Raw genomic sequence first — 17,758 nt, 5'->3', positions numbered from 1 at the left:
AGAACAGGAGTAGAACACACAAACTCCACTCACTCACTCTGTAGAACAGGGCTAGAACACACAAACTCCGCTCACTCACTCAGTAGAACAGGGCTAGAACACACAAACTCCACTCACTCACTCTGTAGAACAGGGGTAGAACACACAAACTCCACTCACTCACTCTGTAGAACAGGGCTAGAACACACAAACTCCACTCACTCACTCTGTAGAACAGGGCTGGAACACACAAACTCCACTCACTCACTCTGTAGAACAGGGCTAGAACACACAAACTCCACTCACTCACTCTGTAGAACAGGGCTAGAACACACAAACTCCACTCACTCACTCTGTAGAACAGGAGTAGAACACACAAACGCCACTCACTCTGCAGAACAGGGGTAGAACACACAAACTCCACTCACTCACACTGTAGCACAGAGGTAGAACACACAAACTCCACTCTGTAGAACAGGGGTAGAACACACAAACTCCACTCACTCACTCTGTAGAACAGGGGTAGAACACACAAACTCCACTCACTCATGACCACCACCGTCACCACCACCGTCACCACCACCACCGTCACCACCACCGTCACCACCACCGTCACCACCACCCGTCACCGTCACCACCACCGCCACTACCGTCACCACCACCGCCACCACAGTCACCACCACAGTCACCACCACCGTCCCCACCACCGTCACCACCACCGTCACCACCACCGTCACCACCACCGCCACTACCGTCACCACCACCGCCACTACCGTCACCACCACCGTCACCACCACCGCCACCACAGTCACCACCACCGTCCCCACCGCCCCGCGCCCCACCATTGTGGCCGGCGCCGTGTGCGCAGTACGCCCGCTGGTGCTCCACAAGGGTGCGGCGGTGTTTGAAGCCCTTGCCGCAGCCCTCGCACTGGAACTCGCGCACGTCGCTGTGCGAGCGCCGGTGGTGCACCAGGTTCTGGGACCAGCGGAACGCCTTCCCGCACTCCTGCACGCGCGGAGACACGGGGTGGGGACGGAGAGACGGATGGGGAAGGAGAGAGCCGGAGAAATGGAGAGCCGGAGAAAGGGAGAGAGACGGAGAGAGACGGGCAGAGAGGGAGAGATAGGGAGAGAGACAGGGAGAGAGACAGGGAGAGAGATAGGGAGAGAGGGACAGGAAGAGAGACGGAGAGACAGGGAGAGACACACAGGGAGAGACAGGGAGAGAGAGACAGGGAGAGATAGGGAGAAAGACAGGGAGAGAGAGGGAGAGACAGGGAGAGAGAGAGAGACACACAGGGAGAGAGAGACTGGGAGAGAGAGACAGGGAGAGATAGGGAGAAAGACAGGGAGAGAGACGGAGAGACAGGGAGAGAGACAGGGAGGGACAGGGAGAGAGAGACAGGGAGAGAGAGACAGGGAGAGAGAGAGACACAGGGAGAGAGAGACACGGAGAGAGAGAGAGACACAGGGAGAGAGAGACAGGGAGAGATAGGGAGAGAGACAGGGATGGAGACAGGGAGAGAGACAGGGAGAGACATAGGGAGAGACACAGGGAGAGAGACGGAGAGAGAGACAGGGAGAGAGACAGGGAAAGAGACGGAGAGACAGCGAGAGAGACGGAGAGACAGGGAGAGAGACACAGGGAGAGACACAGGGACGGAGAGACAGGGAGAGAGACACAGGGAGAGAGAGACAGGGAAAGAGACGGAGAGACAGCGAGAGAGACGGAGAGACAGGGAGAGACACAGGGAGAGACACAGGGACGGAGAGACAGGGAGGCAGAGCGACAGCGAAGCGATCTCTTCTGATCGATGAGAAAGCCGAGTGAATGAGCCTGCGACTGTGCGGGCCTGTGACTGTGCGTGTGACTGTGCGTGTGACTGTGCGTGTGTGTGTGACTGTGTGCGTGTGACTGTGTGACTGTGCGTGTGACTGTGCTTGTGCGTGTGGTGGTTGAGAGGAAGGCCCCACCTGGCAGGCGTAGGGCCGCTGCTCCGTGTGGATGATGGCGTGCCGGTTGAGGTCGGCCTGCAGGGCGAAGGCCTTGCCGCACGCCCCGCACTTGAGGGGCCGCTCGCCCGTGTGCAGCGTCTGGTGGCGGAACAGGTCGGTGGACTGGCGGAACTCCTTGCCGCACTCCTACGGGGGGACACACGGACACACGGAGGTAGATACACGGAGGTAGTTACACACAGAGACACATAGATACACGGAGATACACACGGAGATAGATACACATAGATACACGGAGATAGATACAGAGACACACATAGATACACGGAGGTAGATACACACAGAAACAGACATAGATACACAGAGATAGATACACAGAGACACACATAGATACACGGAGGTAGATACACACAGACACACATAGATACACGGAGATAGATACAGACACACATAGATACACGGAGATAGATACACACGCAGAGACACACATAGATACACGGAGGTAGATACACACAGAGACACACAGAGATAGATACACACGGACACACATAGATACACGAGATAGATACACACAGACACACATAGACACACGGAGGTAGATATACAGAGACACACATAGACACACGGAGGTAGATACACAGACACACACATACATACACACAGACACACACAGACACACGGAGGTAGATACAGAGACACACATAGACACACGGAGGTAGATATACAGAGACACACATAGACACACGGAGGTAGATATACAGAGACACACACATAGACACACGGACACACACATAGACACACGGAGACACACAGACACACATAGACACACGGAGGTAGATACACACGCAGAGATACACAGAGATACACGGAGATAGATACACAGAGACACACAGATACACAGAGATAGATACAGAGACACACATAGATACACGGAGATAGATACACACAGACACACATAGATACACGGAGATAGATACACACAGAGACACATAGATACACGGAGATACACACAGAGACACACATACATACACGGAGATACACACAGAGACACATAGATACACGGAGATAGATACACACAGAGACACACATAGATACACGGAGATAGATACACACAGAGACACACATAGATACACGGAGATAGATACACACAGAGACACACATAGATACACAGAGATAGATACAGAGACACACATAGATACACGGAGGTAGATCAACAACAACAACAACCGCCATTCGCCACTAAGTGGCGGTGACGTCACCACGACGCTTGTGCCAGGCTATGTGCACCCTGAGGCCACGTGAAGTGTCGAACGCCCGCTGGCAGGAGGTCACGGGGCAGACCCAGGTGCCACGGATCGACTGACTGAGATGACAGGCTGATGCACCACCTGTGCCCCCTACTGTGCCAACCTGCTGTGCTTTAGCCACCCGGCGCTCCGCTCGCTGTTGTGAGCGTCGCTCCTCCGCCCTCCGTTGTTGTTGGAGGGCGACTGCTTCCAACTGCCCAGTAGCATCCTTCACGAGCCTCCTCCACAGAGGCCGATCTTGACACCGCTGGTACCAGTCATCGGCAAGTCCACTCAGCTCCACGTCCTCCTGTACCACATCACTCCATCTCTTCTCTAGCCCGTGCCGCGCCCGCTTAGCCCCCTCAATCCGGCCAAACAAAAGCTGTTTCGGCATGCGGTGGGTGGGCATGCGGGCTACATGACCCAGCCATCGCAGCCTTGCCTGCCGGAGGAGCTCACCGATGGGACCCTGCCCAGATCTTTCAAGGATTTGTGAGCTCCTCACACAATCCAGTCTGGTTAAACCCAGGATGGATCGTAGGCAGGTCAGCCTAAATGTTTCTAACCGGCGAAGATGTTCCATTAGGGGGGTCCACGTTTCGCAAGCGTAGAGAAGGGAGGGAATGACCGTGGCCGAGAAGACCTGAAGCTTAGTGCGGAGCGACAGACCAGGTAGCTTCCACACAGCGTTACGCAACCGATGAAAAGATATTGCCGCTCGACTGATTCGGAGTGAGACCTCTGCTGTTAAACTGGAGCCAGTCATAAGCACACTGCCCAGGTATGGGAAACTCTCCACTCTCTCCACAACTGCCCCATCACCGATTGGGAGTTGTGGGGGTGGAGTGTCCGATGGTACAAAATACCCAGGCAGGTGCTTAGTTTTGGTGGGGCTGATGGTAAGGCCCCACCTCTTAGTGGCACGCTCCAGTCTCAGCAGCAGCGTCTCCAACTCCTCCTCTGACTGAGCAGCTATTACCAAGTCATCAGCATACATAACGTGGTTGAGCAATAGGGAGCCATCCCTTGACCGCACCCGGGCATCGATTAGCCTCCCATTATATCTGTACCATATGGAGATTCCCCCGGTACAGCTATTGAAGGCTTCACGAACTACGTGGTCAAAATAGATGTTAAATAATGTGGGAGCCAAAGGACATCCCTCTCGCACCCCAAGGTGTACAGGGAATGGCTCTGACTCCCAGCCACGTAGTTTCAACCCGGGCCCGCTCACCATCATGAAGGTCCTTAATGATCGTGAGCAGAGGGTCAGGTACTCCAAAAGCACGAAGAACGACCCAGAGCCCAGGCCTACTGATGGTATCATAGGCCTTGACCAGGTCAATAAAGCAGAGATGTAGGTCTTGTTGGAATTCCCTACACCTCTGCTGTAGCAGACGGACAGAAAATATGGCATCTGTGCAGGACCGCCCTTTCCTGAAACCGCATTGGGGCTCCGCAAGCCTCTCCTCAGCGTGCCTGGCAAGGCGATGATGAATACTCCTTGCCAGGACCTTTCCCGGCACACTGAGGAGTGAGATGCCCCTGTAGTTGTTACAGTCTGTGCGGTCCCCCTTCTTAAAAAGGGGGACCACCAGGGCATCCTTCCAATCCTGCGGAACCCGTCCAGTGGTCCAGACTGTTGTTATGATGTCATATAGGGCAGTCTGTGCACAAACGCCACCCTCCCTCAGCATTTCGCTTGGGAGATCATCTCTGCCCGCTGCCTTTCCTGGTCTCAGACTCCGGATCGCCTTCAATACTTCCTCAGCAGATGGCACCTCAGCCAGCCACTCACAGGGGGTGACTTCATCCAATATTTGAGGCACCGCAGCCTCAGCAGGGTCATCCTCACTTTGTGCCACGATGTTTTCCTGGCTGAGGGATTTTCCCTCCCCCAGGACCTCACAGAAATGCTCAGCAAATCTGCGAACCTGTTCCTGGGGGTCGGAAATTGGATCACCGTTTTTTCCCCTAATGATGGTAATAGGTGTGGCGCTGCAGGTTACTTTTTTGATGGAGTTAAATAGAGATTTGTGATCACGGGCCACTAAGGCAGACTCCATCTCCTCAGCAACCCGCGACCACCACCCATCCTTGCAGCGCCTCACGGCTCTCCGAACCTCCGAGCGAAGGCTGCGGTAAGCCTCCTCATTCTCTGACGTGGGATTCTGTAGCCGATGACAGTGGGCCTGTCGCTTTTTCTCAACCATCCTGAACAACTCCTCTGTCATCCAGGGTGTCTGGGGAGGTCTGGACCGCGTACCCAAAGCAGCCATTGCAGCTGCATGAGTCACAGTCCTAAACCTCGCCCATTTACCCTCGACATCAGGAGGAGTCGGGGACGATGCCAATCCCAGCCGCAAGCGATGATGAAATTCTTGCTTGCAACTTTCATCAGATAACTGAGACCAGGCCACTTTAGGTTGGAATGGGGTCCTGGGTGTACACCCACCACCGGAGTGGAAGAATGGCAGGCGCATCTTACAGATGACTAGTCGATGGTCAGAGGGCAGATCAGCTCCACGGTAGGTCCTGGTGTCAAGGACATGGGCTCGCATTCGCTGGTCCGTCACTATGTAGTCCAGCAGATGTTCTTGCTTGGACCCGGCATGCATCCATGATGTTGTGTGGATGCGCCAATGCCGGAACAGCGTGTTGGTAATTACAAGCCCATGGGCTGCACAAAAATCTAGCAGCCTCCTACCGTTGTTATTGAGCTGATCTGGCCCATGCCCTCCAATCACTCCAGGCCAGGTGCCAGTATCATGACCAACTCGGGCATTGAAGTCACCCAACATGATGACTCTATCCCGAGGGGCCACTTTAGCCAGCACCTGTGACAGGAGGTCATAGAAGGCATCTGACTCATCGGCTTTGCCTGCATCCCTCCACGGATGTTCATCTTCGGTGGGGGCATAAGTAACCACGGCCACCATTCCTCGCCTCCGGTTGATGGGAAGGCGAGCCCAAAGTAGCCTGGGGCTTACAGCTTCCCACACCTCACCGCCACGCTCCCACGCCCCCTTCATTCTTTTGTTCAAAAGAAGACCCACACCCTGTTGTTTGGCAGTCTGCTGCCCCGAGTAGAGGACTGTCCACCCCTCATGGTGGCAGGAGCCAGAGCCGGTCCACCGGACCTCCTGAATGCCGCATAGATCCAGGCGGTACCGGTCCAGCTCCCGACAGAGGAGTGGCAGCCTCTCCTCTGCAGTGAGCGTTCGAACATTCCACGTGGCCACCCGTAGTGGCTTTTCGTTGTTTCTGGAGTAGCCCCGAGGGTAGGTATTCAATCTCCTGGCTCCGCCAATTGGGGTTTGGCCAGGAGACGTCATAGACGCCTGGCCCCCCGGGGCCTCCGGCACAAGCTTAGTTGTTACATATTTCAGGAGGTAGATACACACACAGAGACACACATAGAAACACGGAGATAGATACACACAGACACACACATAGATACACGGAGGTAGATACACACGCAGAGACACACATAGAAACACGGAGATAGATACACACAGACACACACATAGATACACGGAGGTAGATACACACGCAGAGACACACATAGATACACGGAGATACACACAGAGACACACATAGATACACAGAGATAGATACACAGAGACACACATAGATACACGGAGATAGATACACACAGAGACACACATAGACACACAGAAACACATAGATACACACAGAGACACACATAGATACACACGCAGAGACCCACATAGATACACGGAGGTAGATACACACAGACACACATAGATACACGGAGATAGATATACAGAGACCCACAGAGATACACAGAGATAGATACACACGCAGAGACACACATAGATACACGGAGATAGATACACACACAGAGACAGACATAGATACACGGAGATAGATACACACACAGAGACACACAGAGATACTAGGTGTCACCTGAATATACACACGTGTAGTGACGTACTAGATGTCACCTGAATATACACACGTGTAGTGACGTACTAGGTGTCACCTGAATATACACACGTGTAGTGACGTACTAGATGTCACGTGAATATACACACGTATAGTGACGTACTAGATGTCACCTGAATATACACACGTGTAGTGACGTACTAGATGTTACCTGAATATACACACGTGTAGTGACGTACTAAGTGTCACCTGAATATACACACGTGTAGTGACGTACTGTCACCTGAATATACACACGTGTAGTGACGTACTAGATGTTACTTGAATATACACACGTGTAGTGACGTACTAGGTGTTACCTGAATATACACACGTGTAGTGACGTACTAGATGGCACCTGAATATACACACGTGTAGTGACGTACTAGATGTCACCTGAATATACACACGTGTAGTGACGTACTAGGTGTCACCTGAATATACACACGTGTAGTGACGTACTAGATGTCACCTGAATATACACACGTGTAGTGACGTACTAGGTGTCACCTGAATATACACACGTGTAGTGACGTACTAGGTGTCACTTGAATATACACACGTGTAGTGACGTACTAGGTGTCACCTGAATATACACACGTGTAGTGACGTACTAGGTGTCACCTGAATATACACACGTGTAGTGACGTACTAGGTGTCACCTGAATATACACACGTGTAGTGACGTACTAGGTGTCACCTGAATATACACACGTGTAGTGACGTACTAGGTGTCACCTGAATATACACACGTGTAGTGACGTACTAGATGTCACCTGAATATACACACGTGTAGTGACGTACTAGATGTCACCTGAATATACACACGTGTAGTGACGTACTAGGTGTCACCTGAATATACACACGTGTAGTGACGTACTAGATGTCACCTGAATATACACACGTGTAGTGACGTACTAGGTGTTACCTGAATATACACACGTGTAGTGATGTACTATGTGTCACCTGAACATACACACGTGTAGTGACGTACTAGATGTCACTTGAATATACACACGTGTAGTGACGTACTAGGTGTTACTTGAATATACACACGTGTAGTGACGTACTAGGTGTCACCTGAATATACACACGTGTAGTGACGTACTAGATGTCACCTGAATATACACACGTGTAGTGACATACTAGATGTCACCTGAATATACACACGTGTAGTGACGTACTAGATGTTACTTGAATATACACACGTGTAGTGACGTACTAGGTGTCACCTGAATATACACACGTGTAGTGACGTACTAGGTTTCACCTGAATATACACACGTGTAGTGACGTACTAGGTGTCACCTGGATATACACACGTGTAGTGACGTACTAGGTGTCACCTGAATATACACACGTGTAGTGACGTACTAGATGTCACCTGAATATACACACGTGTAGTGATGTACTAGATGTCACCTGAATATACACACGTGTAGTGACGTACTAGGTGTCACCTGAATATACACACGTGTAGTGACGTACTAGGTCTCACCTGAATATACACACGTGTAGTGACGTACTAGGTCTCACCTGAATATACACACGTGTAGTGACGTACTGTCACCTGAATATACACACGTGTAGTGACGTACTAGGTGTCACCTGAATATACACACGTGTAGTGACGTACTAGATGTCACCTGAATATACACACGTGTAGTGACGTACTAGGTGTCACCTGAATATACACACGTCTAGTGACGTACTAGGTGTCACCTGAATATACACACGTGTAGTGACGTACTAGGTGTCACCTGAATATACACACGTGTAGTGACGTACTAGGTGTCACTTGAATATACACACGTGTAGTGACGTACTAGGTGTCACCTGAATATACACACGTGTAGTGACGTACTAGATGTCACCTGAATATACACACGTGTAGTGACGTACTAGGTGTCACCTGAATATACACACGTGTAGTGATGTACTAGGTGTCACCTGAATATACACACGTGTAGTGACGTACTAGGTGTCACCTGAATATACACACGTGTAGTGACGTACTAGGTGTCACCTGAATATACACACGTGTAGTGACGTACTAGATGTCACCTGAATATACACACGTGTAGTGACGTACTATGTGTCACCTGAATATACATACGTGTAGTGACGTACTAGATGTCACTTGAATATACACACGTGTAGTGACGTACTAGGTGTCACCTGAATATACACACGTGTAGTGACGTACTATGTGTCACCTGAATATACACACGTGTAGTGACGTACTAGATGTCACCTGAATATACACACGTGTAGTGACGTACTAGATGTAACCTGAATATACACACGTGTAGTGACGTACTAGGTGTCACCTGAATATACACACGTGTAGTGACGTACTAGGTGTCACCTGAATATACACACGTGTAGTGACGTACTAGGTGTCACCTGAATATACACACGTGTAGTGACGTACTAGGTGTTACTTGAATGTACACACGTGTAGTGACGTACTAGGTGTCACCTGAATATACACACGTGTAGTGACGTACTAGATGTCACCTGAATATACACACATGTAGTGACGTACTAGGTGTTACTTGAATATACACACGTGTAGTGACGTACTAGGTGTCACCTGAATATACACACGTGTAGTGACGTACTAGATGTCACCTGAATATACACACGTGTAGTGACGTACTAGGTGTCACCTGAATATACACACGTGTAGTGACGTACTAGGTGTCACCTGAATATACACACGTGTAGTGACGTACTAGGTGTTACTTGAATATACACACGTGTAGTGACGTACTAGGTGTCACCTGAATATACACACGTGTAGTGACGTACTAGGTGTCACCTGAATATACACACGTGTAGTGATGTACTAGATGTCACCTGAATATACACACGTGTAGTGACGTACTAGGTGTCACCTGAATATACACACGTGTAGTGATGTACTGTCACCTGAATATACACACGTGTAGTGACGTACTAGGTGTCACTTGAATATACACACATGTAGTGACGTACTAGGTGTCACTTGAATATACACACGTGTAGTGACGTACTAGGTGTCACCTGAATATACACACGTGTAGTGACGTACTAAGGTGTCACCTGAATATACACACGTGTAGTGACGTACTAGGTGTCACCTGAATATACACACGTGTAGTGACGTACTAGGTGTCACCTGAATATACACACGTGTAGTGACGTACTAGATGTCACCTGAATATACACACGTGTAGTGACGTACTAGGTGTCACCTGAATATACACACGTGTAGTGACGTACTAGGTGTTACTTGAATATACACACGTGTAGTGACGTACTAGGTGTCACCTGAATATACACACGTGTAGTGACGTACTAGGTGTCACCTGAATATACACACGTGTAGTGATGTACTAGATGTCACCTGAATATACACACGTGTAGTGACGTACTAGGTGTCACCTGAATATACACACGTGTAGTGATGTACTGTCACCTGAATATACACACGTGTAGTGACGTACTAGGTGTCACTTGAATATACACACATGTAGTGACGTACTAGGTGTCACTTGAATATACACACGTGTAGTGACGTACTAGGTGTCACCTGAATATACACACGTGTAGTGACGTACTAAGGTGTCACCTGAATATACACACGTGTAGTGACGTACTAGGTGTCACCTGAATATACACACGTGTAGTGACGTACTAGGTGTCACCTGAATATACACACGTGTAGTGACGTACTAGATGTCACCTGAATATACACACGTGTAGTGACGTACTAGGTGTCACCTGAATATACACACGTGTAGTGACGTACTAGATGTCACCTGAATATACACACGTGTAGTGACGTACTAGGTGTTACCTGAATATACACACGTGTAGTGACGTACTAGGTGTCACGTGAATATACACACGTGTAGTGACGTACTAGGTGTTACCTGAATATACACACGTGTAGTGACGTACTAGGTGTTACCTAAATATACACACGTCTAGTGACGTACTAGATGTCACCTGAATATACACACGTGTAGTGACGTACTAGATGTTACTTGAATATACACACGTGTAGTGACGTACTAGGTGTCACCTGAATATACACACGTGTAGTGACGTACTAGGTGTCACCTGAGGGCAGAGACAGCACCAAGGGACAAATGGGACTGCAGGGGCATAGCTCTGGCAACAGTGAGAGAGAGGGCGGGTGAGGACATGGCCCTTGGGTGAACCTGGGGAGGACACGTGACCAGACGAGGTGGAAAGGTGCCTTACCTGGTAAAATAAAAATAGTTTAGCTTAGACTTTGGGTCTGTATGCGTCTCTATGTATCTCTATGGATCTCTATGTATCTCTATGTATCTCTATGGGTCTGTATGCATCTCTATGGGTCTGTATGTATATCTACGTGTCTCTATGCATCTCTGTGGGTCTGTATGTATATCTACGTGTCTCTATGCATCTCTGTGGGTCTGTATGTATATCTACGTGTCTCTATGCATCTCTGCGGGTCTGTATGTATATCTCCGTGTCTCTATGCATCTCTATGTATCTCTATGGGTATCTATGGGTCTCTATGGATCTCTATGGATCTCTATGGGTCTGTATGTATCTCTATGGGTCTGTATGTATCTCTATGGGTCTGTATGTATATCTACGTGTCTCTATGGATCTCTATGTGTCTCTATGTATCTCTATGGCTCTCTATGTGTCTCTATGGGTCTGTATCTCGATGGGTCTCTATGGCTCTCTATGTATATCTATGGGTCATATCTCTATGGGTATCTATGGGTCTGTATGTATCTCTATGGGTCTCTATGGGCCTGTATGTATCTCTATGTATCTCTATGGGTCTGTATCTCTATGGGTATCTATGGGTCTGTATGTATATCTATGGGTCTGTATCTCTATGGGTATCTATGGGTCTCTATTTATCTCTATGGGTCTGGATCTCTATGGATCTCTATGGGTCTGTATGTATATCTATGGGTCTGTATGTATATCTATGGGTCTGTATCTCTATGGGTATCTATGTGTCTGTATGTATCTCTATGGGTCTGTACCTCTATGGGTATCTATGGGTCTGTATGTATCTATATGGGTCTGTATCTCTATGGGTATCTGGTTCTGTATGTATCTATATGGGTCTGTATCTCTATGGGTATCCATGGGTCTGTATGTATCTCTATGGGTCTCTCTGGATCTCTACGCGTTTACAGAGCATTTTGCTGCTATACATTCCCACGTGATGCCGACGATGATCCACGCTTCGTCGTGATAGCTTCTGAAACGTGCCAAGCGTCTATGGGCAGCAACGCGACCTCCCTCACCAGGCAGACGTGCGGCTTGAGCACGCGTTTGACGTCCGTGGAGAACTTCACCTCCTCCACTGGTGCCGTCACCTCCTCCAACTCCTGCTCCTTCTCCTCCTCCTCCTCCTGCTGCTGCTGCTGCTGCTGCTCCACCTCCTGCTCCACCTCCTGCTCCACCTCCTTCTCCACCTCCTTCTTCTGCTCCTCCACCACCACCACCACCTGCCCCTTCTGCTGCTGCACGTTCCTCACTATCACCGGCTTCCTCCTCACACCTGGAGGGGAGGGAGGGAGGGAGGGGAGGAGGAGGAGGGAGTGAAGGAGGGAGGTGAGGGAGGTGAGGGAGGGAGGTGAGGGAGGGAGGGAGGGGGGGAGGGAGTGAAGGAGGAAGGTGAGGAAGGTGAGGGAGGTGAGGGAGGTGAGGGAGGAGAGGGAGGGAGGAGAGGGAGGTGAGGGAGGGAGGTGAGGGAGGGAGGGAGGTGAGGGAGGTGAGGGAGGTGAGGGAGGTGAGGGAGGAGAGGGAGGGAGGAGAGGGAGGTGAGGGATGTGAGGGAGGGAGGAGAGGGAGGTGAGGGAGGAAGGTGAGGGAGGTGAGGGAGGTGAGGGAGGGCGATGCAGAGCAACTACTACAATGTTATTATTCAGGCGCTCATGCTCACATCACCGCGTCAGGAGCAGCAGCAGAGTAGTAGTGTATCATCATCATCGTCGTCATCGCCATCGTCATCGCGATGTCTCCTCGTTATTGTTTTGTGGATCGGGGCCACCGTCGTTACACGTTGTGCTCCGGTCTCCGTTCTAGATGACTACCGTTGCACCGCTACCACCGGAGTGTTTTTAATTTGACATTTGTGCATCGGGCATCTGCCATGGTCTGAACCACCCCCGGAACCCTCTCTGTAGGCAAGGCTGCCCGAGTATCGCCCCTCTCCGTGTGTGTGAGGAGTCTGAGAGTAGTTGGCACAGCAGAGGGCACAGCTGGTGGTGAATCTGCCATTCATCTCAGTCAGTCAACCCACGGCACCACCTGCAGGGTCTGTCCCGTGACCTCCTGCACCTAGCCTGGCACAGCAAGGGAGCACTGCCGGTCATCTCAGTCAGTCAACCCACGGCACCACCTGCAGGGTCTGCCCCGTGACCTCCTGCACCTAGCCTGGCACAGCAAGGGAGCACTGCCGGTCATCTCAGTCAGTCAACCCACGGTACCACCTGCAGGGTCTGTCCCGTGACCTCCTGCACCTAGCCTGGCACAGCAAGGGAGCACTGCCGGTCATCTCAGTCAGTCAACCCACGGCACCACCTGCAGGGTCTGCCCCGTGACCTCCTGCACCTAGCCTGGCACAGCAAGGGAGCACTGCCGGTCATCTCAGTCAGTCAACCCACGGTACCACCTGCAGGGTCTGCCCCGTGACCTCCTGCACCTAGCCTGGCACAGCAAGGGAGCACTGCCGGTCATCTCAGTCAGTCAACCCACGGCACCACCTGCAGGGTCTGCCCCGTGACCTCCTGCACCTAGCCTGGCACAGCAAGGGAGCACTGCCGGTCATCTCAGTCAGTCAACCCACGGCACCACCTGCAGGGTCTGTCCCGTGACCTCTTGCCAGCGGGGCCCTCTGCCACTTCACGCGAAAGCCTCAAAGTGCACCTGGCCTGGCACGGGCACCGTGGTGACGGACACCGCCACCTAGTGGCGAACGGCGGTGGTGGTGGCGGTGGTGGCGGTGGCGGTGTTGGGGTGCCAGCAGCATCACTCACACTCCTCGCTGGGGTCCAGCTTCAACTTGACCCGGCGCTGCCGGCTGGAACGCCGCACCGCTGGCTGGGCGGTGCGCTGCTTCGCCGCTGTGGCAGGAGGAGGTGGGGACGGAGGAGGTGGGGACGGAGGAGGTGGGGACGAGGGAGGTGGGGGGGATCGTGGTGGCACGGCTGTGCGCTTGTGCTCTGTTGGAGCAAGAGAGAGAAGGCGGGAGGGTGTTGATCAAAAAAAATGTGCGCGTGCGTACGTTGAACGTCTTTTGAACCATAGGTAGCCAACCATAGCTGATCTGAGGTGCGAGTCTATGGGGGTGTCTGCGTGAGTCTGTGTGTGTTGAACGTCTCATGAACCATAGGTAGCCAGCCGTGGCTGACGGAGGTGCGAGGAGTGAGTGTTGGTGCGAGTCTATGGGGGGTCTGCGTCAGTCTGTGTGTGTTGAACGTCTCTTGAACCATAGGTAGCCAGCCGTGGCTCATCGGAGGTGCGAGGAGTTAGTGTTGGTGCGAATATATGGGGGGGGTCTGTCTGAGTCTGTGTCTGTTGAACGTCTCTTGAACCATAGGTAGCCAGCCGTGGCTGACGGAGGAGCGAGGAGTGTGGGTGTGAGTCTATGGGGGGTCTGCGTGAGTCTGTGTGTGTTGAACTTCTCTTGAACCAAAGGTAGCCAGCCGTGGCTGATCTGAGGTGTGAGTCTATGGGGGTGTCTGCGTGAGTCTCTGTGTTGAACTTCTCTTGAACCATAGGTAGCCAACCGTGGCTAATCGGAGGAGCGAGGAGTGAGTGTGGGTGCGAGTCTATGGGGGGTCTGCGTGAGTCTGTGTGTGTTGAACTTCTCTTGAACTATAGGTATCCAGCCGTGGCTGATCTGAGGTGCGAGTCTATGTGGGGTCTGCCTGAGTCTGTGTGTGTTGAACGTCTCTTGAACCATAGGTAGCCAGCCGTGGCTGAACGGAGGCGTGGGTGAAGGACAACAAACTAAACCAGCCTGTCAATCGAGACGATCTCCATCTAGATGGCAGCCCCAGCGGCCTTACAACATCGGAAGGGGGAAGAGCGTTCCAGACGGCCGCCGCAGAAGCGGCGGCCGTCTGCAAGCGCCGCGCGATGGCGACCGCTGTGACGGTCGTCTTTGTCGTTCAATGGCGAGGCAAAGGCCGCCTCAACGTGCACGTTGAGGCGGCCTCAACGTGCACGTTCAGGCCTCAACGTGCACGTTAGAGGCCTCAACGTGCACGTTAGAGGCCTCAACGCGCGCACGCACGTTCAGGCCTCAACGTGCACGTTAGAGGCCGCCCCAACGTGCACGTTAGCGGCCTCAACGTGCACGTGAGCGGCCTCAACGTGCACGTGAGCGGCCTCAACGTGCACGTTAGAGGCCTCAACGTGCACGTTAGAGGCCTCAACGTGCACGTTAGAGGCCTCAACGTGCACGTTAGAGGCCTCAACGTGCACGTTAGAGGCCTCAACGCGCGCACGCGCGACGGCCCCGGCACGGGCGCCGTGGTGACGTCGACGCCGCGTGGTGGTGGTGAACGGCGCTTGTTCGTCCTTGTCCTTGTCGTGTGTGCGAGAGAGCGCGAGACGGGTGCCTGCCGCCCGCACCTTTCCTGCTCGCCTCACCGCGGGCGGCCTTGGAGGAGTGCACCGCGGCATTCCTTTGCTTGCGATCTGCTAAAAGTTGAACGAGGAGAGAGAGAGGGGGGGGGAGGTGAACAACAATTTACGTGCGCACGGCTTCCCGCAGACGCCTTCCGACGCGCGTGAATGTCCCCAAGCGTCTCTCTCATCGTCACGGAGATGTTGACCACCTCGCCAGGTATGCAGGAGGTCGTGGGTTTGATCCCGACCCCGACGACGCCTGCTGTGAATTTGGAGTTCGCGTCTCTGTCCCCATGGTCGCGGTGGATTTTTCTCCGGGTCAGCCGGTTTTTGCCTCCATATAAAGCCACTTTGTTGAGCTGACATCGTTCGCGATGGCCAGGTCGCCGCTGAAAATGCGGGGACTCCTTTACTTACGAACGAATTAGGGTCCAGGTCTGTACGCCGGTCCAACTGTACTCCTGCCGATTCCAAACATGCTGTACGGCATGCACACTAAACGTGGGAAATGGCTTTAAAAGTTGCACAATCTCCTGTAGATGCCACCGATTCGTTATGGTCTTCAGATGTGGATTCCACCGATTCTTCATGTGCTGCAGATGTAGATGCCACCGATTCTTCATGTGCTGCAGATGCCACTGGTTCATCACGTTCTGCAGATGTAGATGCCACTAGTTCTTCACGTTCTGCAGATGTAGATGCCACTGGTTCTTCACGTTCTGCAGATGTAGATGCCACTGGTTCTTCACGTTCTGCAGATGTAGATGCCACTGGTCATTCCCGTTCTGCAGATGTAGATGCCACTGGTTCTTCACGTTCTGCAGATGTAAAAGCCACTGGTTCTTCACATTCTGCAGATGTAGATGCCACTGGTTCTTCACGTTCTGCAGATGTAGATGCCACTGGTTCTTCACGTTCTGCAGATGTAGATGCCACTGGTTCTTCACGTTCTGCAGATGTAGATGCCACTGGTTCTTCACGTTCTGCAGATGTAGATGCCACTGGTTCTTCACGTTCTGCAGATGTAAAAGCCACTGGTTCTTCACATTCTGCAGATGTAGATGCCACTGGTTCTTCACGTTCTGCAGATGTAGATGCCACTGGTTCTTCACGTTCTGCAGATGTAGATGCCACTGGTTCTTCACGTTCTGCAGATGTAGATGCCACTGGTTCTTCACGTTCTGCAGATGTAGATGCCACTGGTTCTTCACGTTCTGCAGATGTAGATGCCACTGCTTCTTCACGTTCTGCAGATGTAAAAGCCACTGGTTCTTCACACTCTGCAGATGTAGATGCCACTGGTTCTTCACGTTCTGCAGATGTAGATGCCACTGGTTCTTCACGTTCTGCAGATGTAGATGCCACTGGTTCTTCACATTCTGCAGATGTAGAAGCCATTGGTTCTTCACGTTCTGCAGATGTAGATGCCACTGGTTCTTCACGTTCTGCAGATGTAGATACCACTGGTTCTTCACGTTCTGCAGATCTAGATGCCACTGGTTCTTCACATTCTGCAGATGTAGATGCCACTGGTTCTTCACGTTCTGCAGATGTAGATGCCACTGGTTCTTCACGTTCTGCAGATGTAGATGCCACTGGTTCTTCACGTTCTGCAGATGTAGATGCCACTGGTTCTTCACGTTCTGCAGATGTAGATGCCACTGGTTCTTCACGTTCTGCAGATGTAGATGCCACTGGTTCTTCACGTTCAGTAGATGTAGATGCCACTGGTTCTTCACGTTCTGCAGATGTAGATGCCACTGGTTCTTTACGTTCTACAGATGTAGATGCCACTGGTTCTTCACGTTCTGCAGATGTAGATGCCACTGGTTCTTCACGTTCTGTAAATGTAGATGCCACTGGTTACTCACGTTCTGCAGATGTAAATGCCACTGGTTCTTCACGTTCTGCAGATGTAGATGCCACTGGTTCTTCACG

General features: G+C 51.8%; 2 protein-coding genes across 8 annotated transcripts in view; one reads left to right on the top strand and one right to left on the bottom strand.

Moving 5' to 3' along the window:
- Positions 1-17,758, top strand: part of LOC116958194 (uncharacterized) — a 342,903-nt gene that overhangs the window by 194,563 nt on the left and 130,582 nt on the right. The gene's annotated exons all lie outside the window — the stretch shown is intronic.
- LOC116958187 (uncharacterized) overlaps positions 1-17,758 on the bottom strand; it is a 54,731-nt gene that overhangs the window by 16,061 nt on the left and 20,912 nt on the right. For 4 of the 7 annotated variants that reach the window (XM_076056218.1, XM_076056217.1, XM_076056219.1 and 1 more), the window contains 5 exons: positions 15,824-15,892; positions 14,221-14,406; positions 12,484-12,740; positions 1,956-2,123; positions 822-987 (listed from right to left, as the gene is read on the bottom strand). In XM_076056218.1, the coding sequence (XP_075912333.1) occupies positions 822-987; positions 1,956-2,123; positions 12,484-12,740; positions 14,221-14,406; positions 15,824-15,892 (846 nt within the window). The remainder of the gene's footprint in view (positions 1-821; positions 988-1,955; positions 2,124-12,483; positions 12,741-14,220; positions 14,407-15,823; positions 15,893-17,758) is intronic. The other 3 variants (XM_076056224.1, XM_076056222.1, XM_076056221.1) reach the window with 3 other exon arrangements.

The sequence above is a fragment of the Petromyzon marinus genome, chromosome 74, assembly GCF_048934315.1.
Source record: "Petromyzon marinus isolate PM22_M1 ecotype Great Lakes invasive population chromosome 74, UKy_Petmar_22M1.pri1.0, whole genome shotgun sequence".
Classification (NCBI taxonomy): domain Eukaryota; kingdom Metazoa; phylum Chordata; class Hyperoartia; order Petromyzontiformes; family Petromyzontidae; genus Petromyzon; species Petromyzon marinus.
This window is presented reverse-complemented; position numbering and strand designations above follow the sequence as displayed.